At 47.7% G+C, this 20,169-nt stretch overlaps 2 protein-coding genes across 15 annotated transcripts in view; both read right to left on the reverse strand.

Annotated features, from left to right (window-relative positions):
- Positions 1 to 6,145: 6,145 nt before the first annotated feature.
- On the reverse strand, positions 6,146 to 9,315 carry CNPY2 (canopy FGF signaling regulator 2). 3 transcript variants are annotated; one of them, XM_006741016.3, is made up of 6 exons: positions 8,990 to 9,315; positions 8,266 to 8,378; positions 7,997 to 8,112; positions 6,934 to 7,137; positions 6,679 to 6,775; positions 6,146 to 6,308 (listed from the first exon to the last, which is right to left on the reverse strand). In XM_006741016.3, the coding sequence occupies exons 2-6, from the start codon at positions 8,351 to 8,353 to the stop codon at positions 6,265 to 6,267; spliced, it is 549 nt and encodes a 182-aa protein (XP_006741079.1). In that variant the 5' UTR covers positions 8,354 to 8,378; positions 8,990 to 9,315; the 3' UTR covers positions 6,146 to 6,264. The 3 variants fall into 3 exon arrangements, with proteins under 3 accessions (XP_006741079.1, XP_030892265.1, XP_030892267.1); XM_031036405.2 differs by having other exon boundaries at positions 8,981 to 9,314; XM_031036407.2 differs by lacking the exon at positions 8,990 to 9,315 and adding an exon at positions 8,472 to 8,667.
- Positions 9,316 to 9,907: 592 nt separating this feature from the next.
- Positions 9,908 to 20,169, reverse strand: part of PAN2 (poly(A) specific ribonuclease subunit PAN2) — a 13,932-nt gene continuing 3,670 nt past the window's right edge. For 2 of the 12 annotated variants that reach the window (XM_031036395.2, XM_081821869.1), the window contains 24 exons: positions 19,972 to 20,087; positions 19,739 to 19,859; positions 19,499 to 19,576; positions 18,851 to 19,118; positions 18,108 to 18,450; positions 17,816 to 17,912; positions 16,418 to 16,537; positions 16,082 to 16,201; positions 15,671 to 15,799; positions 15,343 to 15,542; positions 15,099 to 15,247; positions 14,868 to 14,974; positions 14,584 to 14,682; positions 14,184 to 14,257; positions 13,884 to 14,031; positions 13,441 to 13,584; positions 13,256 to 13,315; positions 12,937 to 13,027; positions 12,190 to 12,347; positions 11,947 to 12,090; positions 11,635 to 11,814; positions 11,418 to 11,511; positions 10,941 to 11,138; positions 9,908 to 10,619 (listed from right to left, as the gene is read on the reverse strand). In XM_031036395.2, the coding sequence (XP_030892255.1) occupies positions 10,585 to 10,619; positions 10,941 to 11,138; positions 11,418 to 11,511; positions 11,635 to 11,814; positions 11,947 to 12,090; positions 12,190 to 12,347; positions 12,937 to 13,027; positions 13,256 to 13,315; positions 13,441 to 13,584; positions 13,884 to 14,031; positions 14,184 to 14,257; positions 14,584 to 14,682; positions 14,868 to 14,974; positions 15,099 to 15,247; positions 15,343 to 15,542; positions 15,671 to 15,799; positions 16,082 to 16,201; positions 16,418 to 16,537; positions 17,816 to 17,912; positions 18,108 to 18,450; positions 18,851 to 19,118; positions 19,499 to 19,576; positions 19,739 to 19,859; positions 19,972 to 20,087 (3,273 nt within the window). In that variant the 3' untranslated portion in view covers positions 9,908 to 10,584. Of the gene's footprint in view, positions 10,620 to 10,940; positions 11,139 to 11,417; positions 11,512 to 11,634; positions 11,815 to 11,946; positions 12,091 to 12,189; positions 12,348 to 12,936; positions 13,028 to 13,255; positions 13,316 to 13,440; positions 13,585 to 13,883; positions 14,032 to 14,183; positions 14,258 to 14,583; positions 14,683 to 14,867; positions 14,975 to 15,098; positions 15,248 to 15,342; positions 15,543 to 15,670; positions 15,800 to 16,081; positions 16,202 to 16,417; positions 16,538 to 17,815; positions 17,913 to 18,107; positions 18,451 to 18,850; positions 19,119 to 19,498; positions 19,577 to 19,738; positions 19,860 to 19,971; positions 20,142 to 20,169 lie in introns of all 12 variants that reach the window. The other 10 variants (XM_006741018.3, XM_081821868.1, XM_031036396.2 and 7 more) reach the window with 9 other exon arrangements.

Raw genomic sequence — 20,169 nt, forward strand, 5'->3', positions numbered from 1 at the left:
GGGCGGGACCTGAGCCGTTGACAGCAGTTGTGGAGGGCAGGATTGGATCGCCTGGGTTAGGCTAATTAAGGATGGGCGGGTGGGACGTGTAGGTGACTAAATATGTGCCTGATAACTCAGTTAACTTCCTTCTTAGGCTTCCCTTCTCGCCCTTAACACATTTGGGGTTTGTTCTGCGGGGAATATGAGAGAAAAAGGTTCCAAGGACTCCGACCTTAGAAGATCCTCGGAAGCCAATCCTTTAAGATACTATCACGGCTACTGATCTTTGCCAGCTCCTCCTACCCTGTTGGCACGCTTTCGGGATGAATGTCTTTGGTCAATGACTTAATGGCCATAGAGGTGACGTCATGTGTATGATGCCAGAGTTGGCTGTCTGGTGATCAGTTGAGGTCAGCAGAGGCCATGGTATTATAGATACGAAGAGACCCCAATATGTGGAGATGGAAAGCAAAGGCAGGAGCCTGAATATCCAGTGCTCTTTATGGGCTGTCAGTTCGGCATCCAGTGTCGGGAAATCTAAGTCTTACAAATGCCCCCTTAATATGAAGGCTTCCCAAGGGCGCCTGGCTGGCTCAGTTGGTGGAGCATGCCACTCTTGATATCGGGGTTGTAGGGTGGAGCCCCACCTCGGGTGTAGAGATTACTTAAAATCATAAAAAACAAAACAAAACAAAATGAAGGCTTCCAGCACAGGCCAGAACCTTTGGGTCCTGGGCATTAGTCTCACTGCCACTCCAGTCACATAACCCCAAGCAGCCAGCCCACCCCACATCTAGCCATAAGATCAAAAGCTGCAGACTAGCCCCACATCCAAAATCAGGCATTAAGCATCCTCCCTTTTTGTCACATCACTCCCATCACTCCCATAGGGCCTCTGAACCCCTTCTCCTACTTGGCTGTCTTCTGTACACTTTTATCCTATGCTTCCCAGAGACCACTAAATGAACCACGGTACTAAAGTGATCTTCCATATCACTCTTGACTAACTCCTCTAGGTAGATGAGACCTCAGGACCTTTCTACCTCCTAAGAATATCATTGTCATTGACCTAGGGGCAGAGGAGAACTGACCCAAGGACCAGGGCACCTTATCTATAAACCCCAAGCCCCAAATGAACAGTCCTTTTATCCCTTCACATAGCAGTAACAAGATTCAGAAGTCTCAGTACCATTTAAACCAGGTTTAGATAGACCTACTTTATAAAGAAACTAGTTTATAGCTTGGAGTTGGGGAAAGAGAAGGAAAACCACCATTTTCTCTTCCCAGGTTACCTTGTACCTAGCTTCACACCTACCAAGCAATACTCCTTTGGCTTGGGGATCAGATAGGTAGGTCTTAGGAAAGAACTTCCAAAACAGAAGCCAAGCAGAGCCCCAAAGGAACATTGACCTCAACTACCTTCTCAGTGACTTCAAAGCTCCACTGATCAATATTTGCTCCCAATTTAGCATCTCACAGAGGATCTCCTCCTAACCCTAGAATAGTCTGACCTGGTTTCTGCTCTCTGGTTAATTATCCACAGAGACTAACCAGCTGACCAGAGGCTTGAACTCCAGTGCCCCCCAAAAGACAGGAGGCATTCTCAGGGTGAGGCTACCAAAGAGATAATAATAATAATAATAATTATTATTATATTTATTATTATTAGAGATTTTATTTTTAAGTAATCTCTACACCCAATGTGGGACTTGAACTCACAACCATGAGATCAAGAGTTGTATGTTTTACCTAGTGAACCAGCCAGGCATCCCACAAAGAAAGAATCATTGAGCAGCCATAAAGGTAACTTACTTGGAGCTCTAATGATTGGAGGGAGGGTGGGAAACAGCAGTGCTCTAAGCCTCTTGACACCATGTCCTGGAGCCTAGTGTTATGAAGGCTTTAAGGGCTTGTTTTGAGGTTGTTTAGTCCTGACACCCACTACTATAAAGCCAGTGGGAAAGCTCAGGGATCAGAAGGACTAAATGTTACCTCCCAGAAGCTTAGAATCTCTTTCTAAATGTGAATGGGACTTGGGGAGGAGAGAAGAAAGTTAAGGGAGTATTGGCACGAATAAAGCAGCCAAATGAGCTTTAGGTCCAAATACACCTAAGTGCCTGAGAGGGGGGAGTGGAGAGAAGGCTGACAATTGAGGTCATCTTGACCTTGGAAGGACCTCTTTTAAAAATGGACAGAGGCAATGGTGCCCCCTGGTGGCTAAGGGTAAGTGGGAAAATGTGGTCTAAACTTCACTGCCAACTTCAGTAAATCAAACTCCTGTATTTACTGGGTAATAGCTAAAATTTATTGAATACTTACTACAATTTCCAGGTATTATCTAAATGTGGTTCACGCATTATCTTAATTGATCCTCAACAACAACTCTAAGGGATGTAGATAATAGGATCTCTACAGAGCAGGAAAGCAAGGTTTAGATAAAAGTATCCTGCTGAGGATCATGGTTCGTAATTGGCCAGAAGCTGTATCTTAACTACTAAACTGTATTGTTTATATGGTGATGACTGGGAATTATCAGCTGCAACTCTGAGTCATTGTTTTTTTTTTTAAAGATTTTATTTATTTGAGAGAGAGAGAATGAGAGAGAGAGAGCAAGAGAGGGGAAGGGTCAGAGGGAGAAGCAGACTCCCTGCTGAGCGGGGAGCCTGATGTGGGACTCCATCCTGGGACTCCAGGATCATGACCTGAGCCGAAGGCAGTCGGTTAACCAACTGAGCCACCCAGGCGCCCTCTGAGTCATTGTTAACTGTCTCCCGGGCACGCCAGCTCAGTGTGTTCTATATTTTAAAATATTTTATAAAATAAGGAACTTACTTATAAAATAAGGAACTTATTCTTACTCATCTGTAAAACCTTTGTACATCCATACTGGAAATACATGATAAATCATGACCCTCCCAGAGTACATAAAGCTATTTAGCACCTAAACTGACCAGGGGGTAGAATGGGTTTCTTATTACAATGAATAACCAGTCTGGAAGAAATAGCTGAAAGGAGGATATGATACCTTCTCACTATTATTAGAGTCAGAGGGCATGTGTTCAAACTTGGAGGTAGTTTTCAAACAAAAGTACTAGTGTAAACAGCCACTGGGGACTACATGGAGACTCCACTACAGGGAACGAGATGTAGCAGAAAGACCACTGGCCTAGGGATAAGACGATCACTAAGACTTGACTCCCCAAGACACAACCTCTTTGAGCTTATTTTCTTCATCTGTAAAATGGAGTAACATCTATTTCTTAGAATTGTAAAGATTAAATAAGGTGTATGGGCTTGTTATAGGAGTATTCACCATATATTAGTTCCTTTGCCCTTGCTATTCATCCCTGTCCTATAAAGGAATCTTGTCCCTGCTCTGAATCCTTTTTAACAGCATAAAAACCCTCTAAAACTTATTTTTATTTTTTTTCACTTTTAAAGTATTTTATTTGAGAGAAAGAGTGAGAGGGAGAGAGAGAGAGCACGAGCAGGGGGAGAGGGAGAAGCAGGCTCCCCACTGAACAGGGAGCTGGATGCGGGATTTGACCCAGGACCCTGGGATCATGACCTGAGCGGAAGACAGACGTTTGACTGACTGAGCCACCCAGGTGCCCCTAAAACTTAAAGGACTAGATTTTCACATATTAAATTTTCTTAGTCACATCCAGATCTCACTTAACACTGTCTTTAAGAGTGTTTAAGTTCTAACGTTTTTTTTTTTCTTTTCTTTTTTTTAAGATTTTATTTATTTATTTGACAGAGAGAGACAGCGAGAGCAGGAACACAAGCAGGGGGAGTGGGACAGGGAGAAGCAGGCTTCCCGCTGAGCAGGGAGCCCGATGTGGGACTCGATCCCAGGACGCTGGGATCATGACCTGAGCCGAAGGCAGACGCTTAACGACCGAGCCACCCAGGCGCCCCTTAAGTTCTGACGTTTTACTGAAAACTCATTTAGAAGACATCTAAAGCTTAAGATGTAACCAGATATGCAAAGTTACTATTTGATCTACCAGATACTGGGCTAGAATAATTTGTTGTAGGGAGCCTCCAGAAGGGTTCAGATAAATTCGTGGATTCCTTGTGGTAACCTGTGATATGAATAAAGAGATGTGCAAACTATATCCTCCTAACTTACTGAGGATCAAGTCAAGGACGCTAATGTCCACTCTTCCCTATGTAGGACACACCCCTGTGTAGCAACGGCAAAGACTCTGGGGCAAGAGAGTTCTTAACAGCTGTATCTTGACAAGACTAGTGAGGTGTACCACAAGTAATTTATTACGAACTAACAGTATTTTATTAAAACTTGTGAATAATTTGTTTTTTTGTACATTAAAACAATTTTGAGTTCCCTATAAGAGTACTCTCACACTTCATGGGGCACCTAGGTGGCTCAGTTGTTGGGCGTCTGCCTTCGGCTCAGGTCATGATCCCAGGGTCCTGGGATCGAGCCCCGCATCGGGCTCCCTGCTCGGCGGGAAGCCTGCTTCTCCCTCTCCCACTCCCCCGGCTTGTGCTCCCTCTCTCACTGTGTCTCTGTCAAATAAATAAAATCTTTAAAAAAAAAGAATACTCTCACACTTCTGATAAGCTTTCTGATGGAAGAGTAAGTTTTTATTTATTTTTTTAAGATTTTGTTTATTTATTTGACAGAGAGAGACACAGCGAGAGAGGGAACACAAGCAGGGGGAGTGGGAGAGGGAGAAGCAGGCTTCCCGCAGAGCAGGGAGCCCGATGTGGGGCTCGATCCCAGGACCCTGGGACCATGACCTGAGCCGAAGGCAGACGTTCAACGACTGAGCCACCCAGGCGCCACTGGAAGAGTAAGTTTTTAGACACGAAGCAGGCAATGGACAGAATCCTGGGTATACTCACAGGGGTATGAAGCATGTGAACATTATTCATGTGCATCACAGAAGAAAAAATGGTTAGAAACAGCTGGTCTGGAAAATGGACTTGACAGGATACAGCATTTCTTATGGCTGATGAGAAAAGAAGGAATTAACACTAGACCCTGAGTTTAGTCATCAACTAGTATCAGGATACTTGCTATGAACTAGTTCATGTGTTAGATTTCATAGGGATTTGTGGTACAAGAAAGCTTCGTTGAACCTGTTCACTTTGTGTGCCAGGCTTAGTGCAAGGTATTAAGAGGAAAAAAAAGACTTAATATAGAAGCTACCTTACAGCTATATTAGATCAGATTGACACTTGGGAACGTTAGCTTATTGATCCAATTTTGCCACTACAGAACTTCAGGACCTGTGGTATCTCTGGGCCTCAATTTCTTCATCTGTAAAATGGGCAGAGGTGAACTAGATGACCTCCAAGCTCTCTTTAGATTCTAAAACGCTTGATTTAAAAAGTCTTCAAAATGTTTATTCAGGTGTTCTTTCCCTGAGGCATTCCTGGGATAGAAATGTTCCATTCCAAACCCCGAGACAGACACACCTCTGGATCAGGGTGTTTAAGAAGCTCCTAAGAGAAGGTATCCTTTAGGTTTTCATCCCTATGCCCCAGTACAGAATCTCTACACATACAAAGTGGGGACAGACTTACAGTCCAGAGTGACAGATGGAGATGATAAAGGTATACTTTAGTGTTGCAGTTGGCATCAAATCTAAAAGCTTAGGCCAGCAAGCAAGGGGCTTCATTAAGTAACATTCCTTACCTCATCTCTCCCTATCTGATAAAGCCCTTACTTTTCAGATGAGTTGATCATATCCATTTCCCCTTTCTGTCTGCTATTGCTGATCCCTCCATCTGGAAGGGCAAGGAGGGGAGAATAATGCATGTCCGTTATTTCAAGACCAAGTTCTGTCTTACTTTCTGTTTCATCAGTATAAATACACGTAATTTCTAGAATCCCATACTACCGTACACTTACCTATGTTTCCTTGCTTATTCACAGAGGTTCCTCTTCTCTCCACAATTAGACTCTAAACACATGGTATTGAGTAAGCACTGGTAAGTGCTTATCTAGTTTGTGAGTCCAGCAGGAATCTCAGATGGCAAAAGAATGAAAGCCTCAGACTCCTCCTACCTTCATGCTACACCATTTCCAAAGCTCCTCCTTTGCTTTCCTTTCCTATCTGGAATCCCCTATCTTCAAGCCTACCTGTAAGGGTTGATTCTGGGTATGAAAAGACAACACAGTTCATACTTTTGGTTTCACAATTTTTCAGTTCATTTCAGTAAAAACATAATATAAAAGGCATTGCCACCCTCTTCCCCTCCTGGGGGTGATCCATCAAGCCTGTCAGTCTGGGCTGCTCCAGTGGTTCAGAGCTCATCATGCGATATGTGCAGGGCATGGTCACATAGATCTGCAAATAGCACATAACAGTTTGAAGGAAAATGCCACTCTCATACCGATATATGCCACTATCGAGAAAATACCCCAAACCAAACTGGCACACACCAACCACCAATTTTCAGAGCATATCCTTTTAAATGACAAAACATTCCCACTATCCTCTCACCTGTATCTCAAGTGAGAGAGCCACAAATTCTGAAAGCTGACAGGAAGAGAATGGAGAGGAAGAACCCAAGTCCCTAAGTCATAGGCAACAGAAGCCAAGTCTTGAGCTAACATCAGAGGATGGGGGTTGGGGGCAGGAGGTAGAGGAACATGCTAGGGAATGTGCCGGGTTCCAAAGGGCTATGAGGACAGGCAGTAAAGTGGAAGTAGTTTACCTGTTCGCTTACTACAAAGTTTGTCTTTCACATTGTCAGCCTCTCGCGAAAAGAATTCAATGAGTTCATCCTCATATTCCTCCACAATGCTCTCACACTGTCAAGCCAAGGGAGAAATGAGTGAGAGAGGGCAGCAAGAAACAGCCTTTTGCCTCCACCTCCAGAGAGGAGGAGGATGTTAGCACAACTTGCCACTTCGGCTCTCCAATAACTCCCCGAAGTTTCAAAAACCAGCTACCCACTCCCAAAGCTCACCGCAAACTTGAGAGTACCACTGATGTCCGAATCAATCCGGATGCCCTGTAGGTCCAGTTCACTGGATTCTCCACTCCTGCCCACTACACGTACGTAGTTCTTGCGGTGGGTGGAAGGGTCAATCTGTTCCCCATACTCCTTCATCCGGTCACATACCTCCTCTAGCAGCTCTGTGAGGTGGGCCTCTGAGCGAGCATAAGGCACCTAGAAATGTCCTCAGCCTTGGGTCACATTCTTCTATGTCTGTACGTTAGTAATTTATATCCTTACTTTTCCTTCCAAATCTAGTTCAACCAACCTATTCTAAAAAGCCTTCCCTAATTAAAAACAATACAGTTTATCTGTAGAGTTCCAAAGTGCTTTCAAATATACGATCGTATTTTACCTCACTATCCAATTCTAAGAAATATAACAAGTATCATTAGCTCCAAATTCTAGATAAACAGAGACCTCTTTGATTAATCCTACTTAATTAGGTGTTCTTTTCCTTTGAATTCCCTTAATTCTTATGGTGTAAGCTAATGACTGTCTTTCTTTGTATTAAATGAGACTAATACCTGTCCTCAATAGGAGCATTAGAGAGTAGTATAGGCTTTGAGGATAACAACTATTAAAGCATCTCACAAACATCATAGCCTAAATTTTCTTTATATACTGCTCACCAGATACAGCTTTGTGTATTTGTGTCATGTTTTCAACTAAAACATGAATTTCCTAAATACAAAGATAAGACCTTCTCTTTCTTTTTTGAATGAATGTTTGTATGTATACGATTATGCCATAGTGAAAACATAAGTGACATGAATTAAGGATGTGGAGAAGGGGGCTGATCAGGCTTTGCTAACAACCACAGCAGAAATAAAGTCTTAAGGTTTGGGGCCAGGAAGCAAGTGCATAGGGTAGAAGCTTCCAGCCTCTTACAAATCAGAAAACCCAATCTTTTAGATACCCCTCTGGGTCGATGTTTTCTTCATTTCTATTAAACCAAGGTCCTTCTTAATTAGTTGAGTTCTCATTCAAAGTCCAAGTGAGCTACTTTATTTGGGGGAACAGTAACAGTTACCTCCACCACTGACTGGCTGCCATCTGGATTAATTCGGAAAGAGCCCATCTGAATGGTCTTCTTGGGATCCACCTGGGCAATTTCCCACTCTAGTTCATCCACCAGAGCCCTGCAAGCTGGTGTGAGGGGAGAGAGAGGAGGCGGGAGGAGGGGAGAAAGGAATCACCCAGGGATTTCCATTCCTCCTTCTCCCAGAGCCTGGATCTCATGCTCTCCCAAGGCTCTGTCTCCTCCACCCTCCTCTCACTTCTCTCTTTTTGTGCCCTTACCTCCACAGTGTAGATCCTGGCTCCTCCGGGCCCAGGCAGTTCCCAGCAGGGCCCCCAGAAGCAGGGCCAGACAACCCCAGCCTTTCATCTTTAGCGTAACGGGGTTGCTCCACCTGGGTTTGGGTTGGCATAAAACATAGGTGTGAGCAGCCGGCTCCATTACTCCCACCCCCACCCTCACCCCCACCCCTCGTCCCAAGGCCTACAAAGGCCTCACGGTGACTCTGGCTCTACTTTTCAGGAAACGGCCAGGACACAAAGGGACTCCTCCGTTCCCAGCGCTTGAGGCCTCGGATTCCCCCGGCGGTGAGTGAGAGCGCGAGCTAGGGACTTGGGGCTCAGCCCCAGACACTACGTCGACAGGTGAGGCCCCAGATGTTGGTACTTCAGCGTCGGCTGGCCAGGGCTCACAGGGTTATGTGGCAGCTGCGGAACGGAGACTGGCGAGTAAGCGAGGACGGCAGGCACCGAGGAGCTGCCGGCAAGGGAGGCAGCTGATTCAGGCCAGGAGGCAGCGAGGTGGTGGGCGGGAGAAGAGCACTCAATAACTGGGGCCTATTTGGACCCACCACCTTAGATTACTGCATCCCCACCTCCAGCCTATAAGCTATTTCCCGTGCGGACCAGCCCCCTTTCTAAGGACGCCGCCCCCTTTCTAAGGACGCCGCCATCGCCTCCGCTCCAGTCCATCCCCGACACTTAGTGCCACTCGCACCTGTCCCACCTCTGCTCCCAGGGCCGCCGCCGTGGCCCAGGCGCTCGAAGACGGCCGGACTCTCACTTTAGCTCCGGACCCTAGCACCTGGCTGCTGGGGAGCGGGGCTGTCCAGGCTTCTCCAGAGCGCTCCGGCACTTTCCAGGCACGGATGCCCCAGCGACTGCCTGACCGAACTCCCCGCACTCTAAGCGGGCGCCTAAGCAGGGCTCCGACGCGCCGCGGTGCGAGCCCCACACCGGAGACCGACCCCAAACCCGCCCCTCCAAACTCTCGCGCGAACAGGCAGCTCAGGAGCGGCTTCCAGGCAGTGAGGACCCCGGTGGATCGCAGAAGGACCCAGACTTGCGTGGCGAACAGCTCCACGTGACCACCAGGGGTCAGCCGAAGAATAGGAGTGGCCTGAAGCAAGGACAGTGAGCGGCGTGGCGTAAGGAGGCGGTCAGGTGCGCGCGCGCGCGCGTGTCAGTCTAGGTGGGCTAGGACCTTCCAAAAGAAAGGTGCACTGCTAGCGGGTGAGAAGACGTGGTTTCAATAGTCAGGAAACTACATCTCCCAGGAAGCACCGCAGCACTACACAGATGCTGTTAGTATCTACAGGTCTCAAGATAACCTGAAACCTGTAGTTTGTCAGCTTCCCGAATTTCCCTTTTACAGAATTAACGAGGAAACCGTACCCTACGTCTTAGAAGAATCTGACCTTAGGGTACTAGGCAGCTATAGCAAAGACCTAACATTGTGGAGGTAAGACATAATTATATTCCTCCAACATCTTTAACTTTGGACTCCAGAGCTTCACCTTCATTTCTAGGTGGGAATTTGAAAGCTTTTTTTCCAGTTGTTACAGAAAACCAATACAAAGTAGAGGAGGGCTTAAGTCAGAGCATCCCACACTCCCAGGTCTCTAATGACATAGATGACAGCCAATAATATTTTTGTTTTTATTTTATAAAACATGCAGTTTAAAACAAAATTTTAAAAATAACAAAACTTGGAACAGGAGAGTGGATGGAAGACAGAGGCTTCTCAGCTGTCAGCAGGAGTGAAGCCAGCAGCCAAGCTTCGTCTAGGACCCAAAGGCCCTTTTGGCAATGATGGTGTTGGCAACACTGGTTTGCTAGGGGCACCAATACTCTATGTCCTGGCCCCTCCAGGCATCCCTCAAGCAGTCAGAGACTTGAGCTGGCTTGAGCTACTGTTTTAAGCCTGTCACTGTCCAGGACTTCAGTCCTTAGCCAACTAGGAATCGAGAGTACTGGTTCTAGGAGCGTTTTTGTTTTGTTTTTTGTGGTTTGTTTTGTTTTTTGCCTGGATATTAATTACCCAGGATATTTATCAAGATTACCAATTACTTTCCATTTGGGTCATTTCTAGACTCTGCTTCTGGCCTGCTATTTTGCACAGGATGAAAAAGGAATCTGGCTCCTCTTCCCTTTGCAACAACTCTGTTGCGTTCCAGTTCTATTAATAGCACCATCTGTAGACCCTGAGAAGGTCCAATTCTGGAAGCGGACACGGTATAGCCAACTTGGGAAGCCATCTCCCAGTTCTGGGGCCACAGAACACTGAAGGGAGAGGGGGTAGTTCGCTGGGAGAGGGTGAGGTCAGAGCGCCAACACTGAGGAGAAGACAGCTGCATCTGTCAGACAAAACCAAGAGCATTGACTCTTAGGGTGAGTGTAGAAAAAGCAAGAGAAAAGAGGGCAAACCCGCCCCAAACATGTTAGAACTGGGCAAAAGAAGGTTAGAATCAATGGAGAGTTTCAGTAATAAAATCTATTTCACTGAATGTTGGGAAGATTAAGTGCTTTGTAAACTATTGAGTGCTTTACAAATACAAGGTAGGGGTGGTACTGTTGCTGACATCACCATGATCATTATTATTACCGTGGGTATAATCTTCACATATGCAGTCAAAACCCACCCTGTCCAGTTTCCCTTGTCCCATCCCAGGTCTTACTCTTGGGACTCGTCTGGCCCTCAGGTTCAGGCACCTTCCAGTCCATCTTTCGGCCCTTCTCATAAAGACCCTTGAGCACTTTGTGGAAGGACTCAGGCTCAGTGCCATTTTTGCTTAGCTCCAGATATTTTCGGTAGAGCTGAAGGGCTGTGCGGGCATCCTCAATACTGTCATGGGTTTCCCCTTGAATCTTTAAGTCTAGGGGAATTAGAAGTGGAATAGTTTGGGACCTAGCAAAGGAAGGTAAGAACATGTCCCCTACTCACATCTCCAACTCCCAATAAACAATAAAACACTTGACTGCCCCAAGGGAAAAAGCCAAACACCATCCCTAGTGCAGAGGGATACTGAAGCTACTTAAATCCATTATTAACTCTCACCACTAACTCAGGGTCCTCCCTACTCCTCTGACAACTACAACATTTCTTCCCACTCTTACATGAGCACCACAAGGGCCTACAAGGTACACCAACTCACCTAGAAAGTACCAAGCAAGGAATCGCAGGGAAATCATTCGTTTTCGGGGCATGTGAAAGAGATAGACAGTGTCAAGGACTTGGTCCTTGGGCACCTGGCAGAGATAAAAGAGTGGGAGACTGAAGGCAGGCGATCTGTAATTTCCCATTCTCCAAATGCGTAATATAAACCCCAAAGAGCCCAAATTCAAGGACTCTTAAAAGAGCCCTGCCCGAACCATGAGGTTGATGACCCGGAAGTCCTTCTGCAGACCATGACCCACAAACTTGACTCCAATGTCTATAAGAAAACGAAGCTTTAAGTAGGTAGACTTGAGAGTTGTGAGGTGCTTAGAGGAAATCTTGGCATCTAGGTCTCCTGGCTTTATTCCTGAATACTGAGTCAAGTAATCCACCACCTAGGCATAGAGAAAAGGGTAAGTCGTTCAGGAAGTGAGGTGCAGCGTCTCCCTCTACCACTCTTCCCTGGGTTCTAGAGCACTCTACATACGCACAAGGTCTGTCTCACTTGCACCTCCATATCCTAATACCTGCTCCTGGGTAGAGATGTAGTCATCAATGAAGGGAATACCCTCATTGGGTCCCTGGCCCCGAACACAGGTGATCCTTGCTACTGACATCTGGCTTGGTTTGATGGTAGACTTAGTGCCATCACTGCGTAACTCTGCTTCCTCCTACGTGACAAGAGTTGATAAGGAAATCCGAGAACTGCTTACGACTCCTAATATCTCCAGAGTTCTGTTCCAACACCACACCCTTTTGGACTTTGTTACCTCATTAAGGGTGACAAACTCAGCATCCAGGCCCACCAGGTCCCCAACCTGTGGCATCTCATTCAGCATCAGTGGAATAAAGGTAGTATGTGTTTTCCGCTGCTTCCGTGCTAGTGAGGCTTCAGCCAGCAGGACACTTGCCTCAATAGGGTTCTTGACTGGAAGGGAAAATCCAGAAGACATATGGCTGGGGATAGGGAAGTAACCAGAGGAAGGAAACCCAGATGGCTGACCAGAGACTGGGTCTACACTGTGATCCCTCAATAATCAAAGGATGTGAGTAAAAAGATCATGTCTGATGAACAGATGGATGGAACAGATCAAATCAGAAAACTTACTAAGGAATATGTTAAGAAAAAAACAAAAAAGCAGACAGGAAAGAATAAGACTTCAGCTTTGGACTTCAGCTTAAAAAATCCATAAAGTTGCAGGGAAACTATGGTTTAAACACACCAAAAAGGGCCTTAGTAAGGAGTTTCTGTCTCCAAAAGAAGAAGCAAGCTTCACTTGGGAAGAATGATTAGACTCAAAATCATAACCTTAGCCATTTTGATCAGATTTCCCCCCATCACCTCTTCCCCACTACACCTCAGGATCTCCAGATTCTAAATTTAAGCCTGATGAACAGGACTCTCTTTAGTATCCCTGGAAATATTAACACTGTTACCTATCTTAATCTTAACAAGATCTCTTCCTAAAGATCAATCTAAACTGCCCACACCCTTTGGTCTACTCTGTACCACTTACTGTTCAGGTTGTATTTGGAGTTAAGATTCCTTTTGACGTAATAAAGGATAGCAGGCACTTTCCAATTCATGTCAAACTGCACAGCTTCGTGCTAGAAAAGAAAAAGCACTTAATGGCCTACGTATATGCCCCTTTTTCTTTTTTCCCTAGCCAGACAAAAGACAGAACTAGGTGCTATTTTTTAATTCTGCTAACACTTTTTATTCTTAAGGAACCCTCCCTCCCTCCCTCCCGAATCTGCATGGCATTCTCTAGGATGAGGATGAGAATGCTAGGAAAAGGGGAGATAAAAGGGAGAACGGAATGTGTCACAACTAACCTTATCAATAGGCTCAATAAGAAAGTCATTAAAGAGATACCACTGCTGGTGGGTAACACCCTGTGGAGATAGAGAAAAAAGACTGTCGCTAAAGTGACAGCTGGACCACTCCGGCTCAGACTCAAGACAGGGACAGACCCAGGACTCCACTGTGGCTACCACCAGGAGTGTATAATCTCACTCACCTCCTTACGCTGGTGGTAGGTCTCTCCAACTTTGATGTGAGCCACCAGGCTGCCCCCTGTGCGTGAGTCCAGGATGTGTACCACAGTAGCCATCAGGTCATACACATAGACACCATGCTCCTCCTCTGCCCTGGCTGGGCCCCACTGTGAGGGGGGTACCCAGGCTGCTAAGCTAAGTTTAAGGGTGGGGAAGGAAGGGGAATGGGGATAGAGGACAGGGAGTTTGGGGTTTGGGGAGGGGGGACCAAGGTGGGTTATCTCCATCCTAGCCCATCTATGACTCTCAATACTGAACTGAGTCACTCTGGAAAAGCCCACAACTGGTAAATACTCAGCTTTATTCCCTACCTTTTCCCTATACTAAGTTCCATCTTCCCCTTGCCCTGCTTCTGTCCCAACCTTCTCTCCCTTATTCCCCTTTCTCTTCCCAGTTGTTCAACAACCTGTATCTCATCCCCATCAGTCCAATTGCAAACATCCAGCCCCTTGTTCTTGGTCATCTTCATGCGAATGGAGAAAGGAAGCCAGACATTCTTCAACTCCTCAGTGGAGGAACACATCAGCATACCCTCTGGACTCCCTAGTTCTTTCCTATCAGGAAAAGAGAATTAGAAATTTGTTCTGAGTGCTTGCTTCGGCAGCACATATACTAAAAAAAGAAATTTGTTCTGAAATCCAGCCAGTGACAAGAGGAAACACTGGGTAGCTCAATCCTTTGACTACTGCCTCAAGGCCATACCTACCAATCAGCCAAAGCAAACTCCTTGTTCTTGGAGATTTCCCCACCATGCTTCTTTATTGCCATCTTGAAGGCAACCTGAACACAAAAGAAAAAATATCTGATTCCCAGGGTGTGTGGCCGGCTCAGTTGGTTAAATGTCCAACTCTTGGTTTCGGCTCAGGTCATGATCTCAGGGTCATGGGATCAAGCCCCGAGTCAGGCTCTGCACTCAGCACAGAGTCTGTTTGTCCCTCTCCCTCTGCTCCTCCCCCCTGTGCACTCTCTCCCTCAAATGGATAAAATAAAATCTCAAAAAAAAAAAAAAATCTGATTCCCCAGGAACATTAATCATAAATGGAGCACAGAAGGGAGAGAAAACTAAAAAGCACACTTAAAGCCCTGCTTCCAGACTTGGTCCTTACCTCTGCCTGCATTCTCCAGAAATCAGCTTCTTTCAAGCTGTTCACCTCACAGTTGATGACGAGAATCTCTGGCAGATGGCGGATGTTGCGGGTCTGAATCTGAGAGGACAAAACAAGGAATGGCAGGGAGCCTACAGGAAGGAACCCTGGATGGGAACAGTAAAACCTGGATCTGCACTTTCACACTGAGGTTCTTCCCACTCCCTACAGACCCCCGGATGGCAGTGCTGACACAGCTAGTCCCAGATGAGATCCAGCCGGGTCCCCAGCGCGGGAGGACTCACCGTGGGCTGGTACTTTTCACAGTTGTCACACCAGGCCTGTGTATTCTGCTCCAGGCAGATGCTTCGCTTCAGCACCTGAGCAAAGTCACAGTTCTTCCCGGTTTTATCTGAGGGGAAACTGGGTGCTTCACTCTCCGCTCTCCCTTCGGCCCACTGTTAGCCCCCCAGCACCCTCTCCTTGATGTTACGGGACATCTGGGGGAGCCTTCCCAACCCAGCCACACGGTATACCGCTGGTGCCCGCCTCGGGGTAGGAGAGCGTGAAGAGCAAGGTGGACGAGGCCCGCACGGTCTCACTGCCACAACGGCAGAGGCTGCAGTTCTCCATCTCACAGCTGAACAGCTGCCCGATGACTGAGTCCCCCGATGAGCAAAAGCTGCTAAGAGTGGGGAAGGCAATGCATGCACATGGAGGCAGTTAGGAGACCCCTGAGGTCACAGGGGGGCCTTCACTGTTCACGGCCCCATTTCATACCTGCCTCCAGCACCTCGATAAGCCTGGGGTACTTCGAGCTCCTGCATGTCCTGATGCAGCTGAGTGAGAATGAAGCGATTCCACCTCTGAATAAGCCTGGCCAGACTGCCTTTGCCTGAGGCCTCATCTGAGTCAGCCAGGATCAGACCAAGGGCTGATGCCTCAGGGATGGTGCGGAATGCCCGAAGAAAATTACTGCCCTGGAATCCAGGAAGTGTGTTGGTAAAATGGGGAAAATTTTCTCTTTTGTGGCCATCTGCACAGCAATGTCCCTGCCTACTGTCCACCTGCCTTCCCCTTTTATGGTTTCAGGTCTCCAGACACTGACCTGACAAGGGTCACCCCGAGAGAGATCCAACATGTGGAAGAGGAAGCCCAGCTCACAAGCCAGGCAGAACTCCTTCTGGCAAAGATGGTTCTGGATTAGACAGCGAACAGGCTCCAGGAAGTACAGCACCTGGGGGGCGGGAGAACAAGAGAACTGAGGCAGGCAACCGGTACGGGGAGGAAGAAGGACAGGAAGGTTAAGTGAGCTGGCGAAGAATACAAAGCAGGAGGCCACGGAAGGATGGAGTGCACAGAGGAGACTTGAAGGCTATGGAGCAAGAAGGAATAGTGGCGGACGCCATGGTAAAGTGGGCTTGGTTGGAGAGGCCCGGAGAAAGAGTAGTGGGTGTGGGGCCGCGGAGAAGGAGAAAGGCAGTAGGCGTGTTCAAGTCACCGGCGTAGCCACCCTTACCTGGATCATGCAGTTGCAGTAGGCATTGGGGATGTGGGGCTCTAATCCAGCAAACAGGGTCTTATTGTAGTGTTTGAAGTCAAAGTCCTCCAGCCCTAGCTTGGAGTATTTGATGGTTACCTGAGGCAGAAACAGTCTGAGCAAAATGAAGATATCCTCAGAGTCCCCTAGATCTTCCAAGTAGTCAGAACCTTCCCCAGAACCTCCCTCCCAAGTCCAGGTGGTTAGGTGAAGGCATCTCGACTGAGTCCTTCAGTCCTTTCTCATGTGATCCCCTTGTCCCAGGGAACCTTTCCCCACGTCCCAAAGGGCTCCTTCCTTGGTATCCCCCAGCACCTTGCGGTATTTCTTCGAGACCATGTGGAGATGTGGCTCCTCTTCCCGTCCTATCGGTGACTCAGTGACCTGGCTGAAGCTGTCAAATTCACTGTCTGACTCCTTGAGTCGGTAAGGAATCTAGAATTTTCAAGAAGAGGTAATTTTGGGGCGCCTGGGTGGCTCAGTTGTTGAGCAACTGCCTTCGGCTCAGGTCATGGTCCCAGGGTCCTGGGATCGAGTCCCACATCGGGCTCCCGGCTCAGCGGGAAGCCTGCTTCTCCCTCTCCCACTCCCCCTGCTTGTGTTCCCTCTCTCACTGTGTCTCTCTGTCAAATAAATAAATAAAATCTTAAAAAAAAAAAAAAAAAAAGAAGAGGTAATTTTGTTGGCTGTCGTAATTACCTTTGGTTTCCCCCCACCTTGATCCCAACACTGAACACTCGATTTCCTGGGGTTTTCAGCAGCCACTGCTTCCTTTTTCTTCCCACAGCCACCACCCCACCTCGTCACAGCTGGACGATGATGGCTTCCATGCCAGGTTCTGCACATTCACTCTGTCCGGCATCACACTACCAGACTCTCCCCAAATGCCTATTTCAGTGCATCACTTCTCCCACTATACACTTGGTATTCAAGGCTTCACAACTGGGCCCTTTCCGACCTTAACGTCTTGCGATTTCCCAATACTAACCACCGCTGTAGCCAGACTGGTCCAATCACAGTCCCCATCAGACATGCCTTTTGCAGTTATGCTTTTTGAGACCTTTGCTAACACTGACCTCTCATCTTGAACGTGCTCCCATGTTACTTTCTACTTACTCATCTTTCACTTTTTTCCAATATCCACTTTTTTCAGTATGTCTTCCCTGACCACTCTGGCCCAGAGTAACACTTTCCCTCCAAACAGCCCTGGCACTGAATGCCTGTAACATTCCTTCAGCATTTCACGAGAGAACATAAATAATTTGTTACAGACAGGTCTTATCTTTACCAACCAAATACTAAACTTTTTTTTTTTAAAGATCTTATTTATTTATTTGACAGAGAGAGACACAGCGAGAGAGGGAACACAAGCAGGGGGAGTGGGAGAGGGAGAAGCAGGGTTCCTGCAGAGCAGGGAGCCCGACGTGGGCTCGATCCCAGGACCCTGGGATCATGACCTGAGCTGAAGGCAGACGCTTAACGACTGAGCAACCCAGGCGCCCCCAAATACTAAACTTCTTAACAGCAAAGACTATCTTCTGTGTCTCTGAATCCTCCCTAACACCTAGCATGGTACCCTCAATTCAGTAGGCCTCAAAAGACCTTTACAGATTGACTAAAAGCAAAAACTGCCGAGGACTAGTAAAGAAACAAGACAGAGGAGAAATGCCAGGGGGCTGGGGTGGGGGCTGACCTTCTCTCCTCTGAACATACCTGATTGCGCAACCGGGTGCGGGGGTTGGGCGCGTAGCCAATGAAGCCCACCTTCTTCATGGTGCGAAGAATCTCTGCATCCACAGGGGGTGCTCGCCTGGAATGTAGTATAGTTCTAAGGCTTGAAGGTTGTGGTGTCTGCCCATCATATCCCTAACCCCCAAGGAGCCAGAAAAAAAGAAGATACTGAGGGCAGACGAAAATCAGGAAAGATTACTACAGGGCTTGCTGAGAAGCCTGGTATCTCAGTCCTTTCCCCCTCCCTCCTTCTGGCCCAGATGTGAGGTACAACCTGGGAGCTGGAGCGGAGTTGGCAGCAGGCCAATCAGAGAGAAGTGTGTCAGTGGTGAGCGGGACAGGGATGAGGGAAAGCGGCAGCAGGTCCTGGCTCCAGTCCAGAGGAGGCAGCGAGTCCACGAGACAGGGCAAAGCAAATTCGGTCTCACGGGAGTAAGGGTTGAAGGAAGGCTCAGGGGAATCAGTCCAGAGGTGCACACAGCCCTCAGAATCCCCAAAGGCCAAGGCCTGCTTGCTGGCTGATACGTCAAATGTCATTAGCAGAGGCCCCACAGGATTCACATGAAAGATATCTGCTGGGTTGGCCAGGCCTGTGGGCTCACAAAACTGGCACTGCCCTAGAAGACAGGAGGAAGCTCAATGAGCCCTGGAAGTTGAAAGGGGGCCATCCTCTTATGCCCTAGTATCAAGAAAAGATGGGGCCTAAGTTCATGCCTAGAGATACAAAGAATACCATCTGATGACTTCCCATAAACCACAGGCAAGTCTGCTACCCAGTAGAGGCAGTTCTAAAGTTGTTTCGCCTGCTCCGCCTTTATCTTGTTCTATGTTCTTCATGCTCGGGGAGAAAATAAAAGTCCTAATCTCTGACCAAACCTAAGCGTGACCCTGATATGATAGCCCGCTGAAAGGTTACTATTTCCTCCAACAAAGAGGTTCCTGGGAGTACAGTCCTTCTGGTACCTAGTTCTCCTTCACTCATCAACGCCTCCCACCCCTCCCTGCATTCCTTCCTACCTGACTGGGAGATGATAGCAAGTCGAGAAGTATAGGTAGGGATGAAGCGCAAGAAGGCAGGATCCACGTGTACTTGAAGTGGTGTGATGGCACGCATCATGCGCAGATCATACACCTTGAGGAAACGGTCACAGGCCAGGCCGGTGAGGCGGCTGGAGAAGCCACAGGCGGCCAGCAGGTTGCCATGCACATCAAAATCTGACAGACTCCCCGAGAAAGCATCGAACTCATGCTCCACCTTAAAAGTACGGAGGTCTCGCAGGGAAACCTGAAGAAGAGATGACTTGGTTATCCTCCAGCACTGTCATCAGGAAAAGTACCTGCCACCTACCTCACCCCGTGAGGCCCCTGCCCAAAGAACTAAGGCTCTAGGATATGGGCAATTAAAGCACAGAAAAGGCAGAAAGAGAAGCCCAGAGCTGGAGGGGACCCCAAAGAGAACTCTTGTTTACTCTTTGGCCTGGACGGTATCTAGTTAAAATAGAAACCATCAGGCTGAAAGGTAATCTAGTATATCGTGGCTGAGGAGGAACTCTGTTTACTCCTCCCGTCCCCCCACTACAGCCCCAGCATTGAGGGAAAGGAAGAGCCCAAGCACATGTCTGATGAAACAGGGTCTTGTGGTAGGAGGAAACAGAACCGAGCCACCTTGCCAGACGTGTGGCCACAGAAGAAAAAGCGATTTGTCTGTCTCATAATAGTGACTCCAGGCGTCTCGACTGCATACTGGGGAGGAAAGCAGGAAAAACCAGTGAGAATCATTCTTCCCACAGACCAAAGGAACAGAAAGGTTGCACATACACTTAGTCATGTTCCCAGCCCACGTTTATCCCCAGGCCCCCAAAAGTCTCAGACCCTGCCTGGGTCTTTCCTGCCCCAGGCTTGTACCTTCTGAGTCTCCTGGACAGTGTTAAGGTCAATCTCCAGTATGTGGTTCTGCAGCCCACCAACAAGGAGAGTGCTGCCGTCCGTCAGCAGGAGACTGTGCATATCCTCACTCTCATCTAGCCTGTGGCGGAGAGAAAAGGCTAAGGGACCAGCCCTCTAAAGCTTCCAATCCTTTAGCCTTCCCATTCGAGGAGGGACCCTCTTTCCCAGTCCAGAGCTGAGAAGCTACTTACAGGTAATCAAATATAATGAGGCCCCCACGAGCCATATACTTGAGGTTGTTCTTGGTGAGAAAAAGGATACCATTTTCCAGGCTCTGGATCTGTCGAATGTCATCACTGCCATTGACCTGAAAGGATGAGTAACGCTCCAAGGCTGGCCCGAAAAATGAAGTAGCATGGCCCTGTGGGGCGGGGGGGGGGGGGGGGGGG

The sequence above is a fragment of the Leptonychotes weddellii genome, chromosome 5, assembly GCF_054177405.1.
Source record: "Leptonychotes weddellii isolate Sample4059 chromosome 5, ASM5417740v2, whole genome shotgun sequence".
Lineage (NCBI taxonomy): Eukaryota > Metazoa > Chordata > Mammalia > Carnivora > Phocidae > Leptonychotes > Leptonychotes weddellii.